A 3194-nucleotide genomic window follows, 5' to 3' on the forward strand; every position below is an offset into this window, starting at 1 on the left:
ATTTTGGCTTCGGTCGCTGCTCCTGCACGCTCCCGGCATTCTGATGTTAACAGGAAGTGACGTCACGTGTCTTCTTCCTGAGTTATTTGGGGTTATTTTGTATTCCCTGCTACACAAACCCACAAAGAAGAGACTAGACCGCAGAGACGGTGGCGAATCACTTTAGAAACAATAAATACTGGGTTAAAGTTGCGGGAAAGTTGCAACGTTTTGGACAAAGTTGCGATTTCGCAGGGTTTGCTTGATTTTGCGTTAACAGTTGCAACATCGCAAAATCCTGGAGGGTCTGATTAGTTTGTGTTCATGTTTCTTTGTCTGTTAGCAAAATATCTCAGTGGAACCAGTGAATGTAATCTTTGGGTTTCCATCTAAACAGACAAACTTTTCGAATCAACCCATTTCGAGATGGTTGCCACGGCTAATTGACCTTAGCAAATTAAATTTTATAAAATGACAATAACTGTCAGGTTTACAGATCTTGAGGTAAAATTCGGAGTGGTAGTAGCTGATCCTGACCCCCAACAGATACCCTGAGCACTAAGAGATTGCGTGATATTTTTGTTTAAAGCTTTAGCACGCAAGGCAGTAGGCAAGGAAAGCTAGTTTCATTAAACTGAACGAAAACAATCATGTGATTCATTTTTAGAGTTTTGATTTAATACAAGGTTACCATAATGTCAGAAACTCATACCGGTTCATGCCTAGAAAAGACAATTATCCGGTCCCGTGTAACATAACAGCTCTAACACACAACGGCGCATTTGGTAATAGGAAAACTGCGAGGCGGTGTAATTTTGGATGTCACAGGTGCCGAATCTGTAGGTGTTCGAGAAATATGTCATTCTCCTCTTGAGGCAAAACAAACAAACATGCCCGTTTGGTTCAGAAGGGATTCTGCTTTTTTAAATTTTTTTTCCCCATTTGGTTTTTGTCTGTTTGATCACCAGAATAAATCTTCTCATATCCGCTTTGTTTAATGTAATTTACTCCAGCTACTTGCGGACCTGCGGAGAATGACAAATATATTTTCATCCAAAATGAAATTAGTGAAATGGATGCGAGCAAGGAGCTTGCTTGCAGCCTGCGCCTGGATTTACAGCTCTTATTAAAAAAAAAAAAGTATTCACCCCTTGGAATGTTTTACCCTTTTATTTCTATTATAAATCAATCATTGTCAATAAAAATTGACCTTTTAGTCAAAGAAAATGAATTAAAAAACCTCTTGAATGACTAACTGAAAAGCAATGCCATTTAAATAAAAATATGGAACATAAGATAAAGTGTTGCATAAATATTCACCCATTTTAAAGTGAGTTCCAAACACTTGGTCTCACAATTACTGAAACGGGAGTCACCTGAGGGCTGAGTCGGTATAAGAACACCTGTGTCTGGAAGGGACTATTGACTGGTTAATCAGTTTTCCTGGCTACCATTACGCCACACAGACAAAGGAACACTTCGAGCAACTCGAAGAAAAGATTATTGAAAAGTCCGAGTCAGGGGATGGGTACAAAAGGATTTCCGATGCCCTAAACGTCCCCGGGAGTTCTGTTCAATCCGTCGTCAGGAAATGGATAGATTACGGGCCGTGCGTAAATCTACCAAGAGCAGGCCGTCCTCACAAACTGAGGGACCGGTGAGAGAGGTCACCAAGACACCTGGGAGCACTCTGAAGGAGTTCAAAGCTTCGGCGGGTGAGATGGGAGAGACCGAGCTGGTGCAGAGTTCTTCGCCAGGCAAAGAGAAAACACTCTTGAAGGAAACTCTGATTGAATCTCGACTAGAGTTTGCCAAACGGGATGTGAAGACTCCACGGTCAAGTCGAAGAAAGTTCTGTGGTCTGATGAGACCAAATTAGACTATGTTCACACTGCGCGCACATTTCATAACCGACTCAGGTCTTTTCGTGGAAATGAATCGGATATCCGACGTCTTTAGAAGCGACCGCAGTGTGAACTTTCATGTCGGATGAAAGGACCGAGGTCCCTAAAGTCAAAGTCCCACCACTTTTGGCTCCGGCTCTTCATCCACACACGCCTCTGCTCAGAGGTAGCAACCACAGCTCCAAAAAAAAAAAAGACGTCATATTTAACATTTATGCTCTTTCTCTTCTCCGTCTCTGTCTTTTATCTTTTACCATTTAAATGTACAGTTGGCCCTGATTGGACAGCGATATGCTAACACTCGCTGTGTCCACATCTACTAACGTATAGTCAGAGTGATGTCATGTCTTCTTCTGCACATGCGTGGTATTTCAGGAACTGGAGGCTGTTCACGCTGGGGTCTGATGGAGGTCGCCTTTAAAAGATGAACGGCCACGTGAAAAAAATTGTATTTGAGAAAAAAAAATGGAATTGAGCATTAAGATCTGCAGTGTGAACGTAGCCTTAACCTACACAGTTGGACACCTCTCCGTTCAAGGGTGATCACCATTGATTTAGAGCCTTTTGGCCACAAGACAAGATGCCATGTTTCGGGGAAAGCAAACTCACTATCCCCACTGCGAACCATGGCGGTGGCAGCGTCACAATATGGGGAGCGCGTTTCTCGGCAGGCTCGTAAAGACGGAGGGTAAAATGAATGCTGCAGAAAATAACGGGAAATCCTGGAGGACAGTTCTCCAACAAGACAACGACCCGGAGCGTCCAGCGAAAACGCCGCAGAGATGGTTCTGGAATGTTCTGGAGTCAAAGCTCAGACCTGAATCCAATCATGAATTTGTGGCTTTACTCAAGAAAGGAAAGGGCTCTTCACGCCCCATCCCCACACAACCTGATAGAGCTTGAGCAGTTTTGTAAAGAAAAACGGAGCAAACTTCCAGTGTCCAGATTATCAAGACTGATCCACACAATCAGCCAAATGTGCTTCTACTAAAAGCTGCTACGAAGGGGTGAATACATTGCATATTTTTTATTCAGCTGTATGGAAAACTAAACAGCAAACAAAAGCATATAACATCGAGAAGGGTGAAAACTTTTTATAGGCCCTTTTAGAGGCCGTGTGATAGATCTCACCGGTGGTCTCTTTGTTCTGGCTCAGCTCGAACTGAATCCCTCGGTAGAGCTCCCTGGAGATCAGACCATACGCTATGATCATCACCACACCCGGGACGAAGAACAGAGTGAACAGCAGCAGCATGTACCTGAAGGGGGAGAGGGGAGGGGGGAGAGGGAGGGGGGGGGAGGGGGGGGGGG

The 3194-nt window shown here is 44.0% G+C and overlaps 1 protein-coding gene across 1 annotated transcript in view; it reads right to left on the reverse strand.

Moving 5' to 3' along the window:
- Positions 1 to 3194, reverse strand: part of LOC108248694 (cholecystokinin receptor) — a gene marked incomplete at its 3' end in the record, with an annotated part of 55902 nt that overhangs the window by 1390 nt on the left and 51318 nt on the right. The window contains 1 exon segment of the mRNA XM_017437635.3: positions 3015 to 3142. Coding sequence (XP_017293124.2) covers positions 3015 to 3142 — 128 coding nt within the window.

Source organism: Kryptolebias marmoratus, linkage group LG23 (assembly GCF_001649575.2).
Source record: "Kryptolebias marmoratus isolate JLee-2015 linkage group LG23, ASM164957v2, whole genome shotgun sequence".
Taxonomy (NCBI): domain Eukaryota; kingdom Metazoa; phylum Chordata; class Actinopteri; order Cyprinodontiformes; family Rivulidae; genus Kryptolebias; species Kryptolebias marmoratus.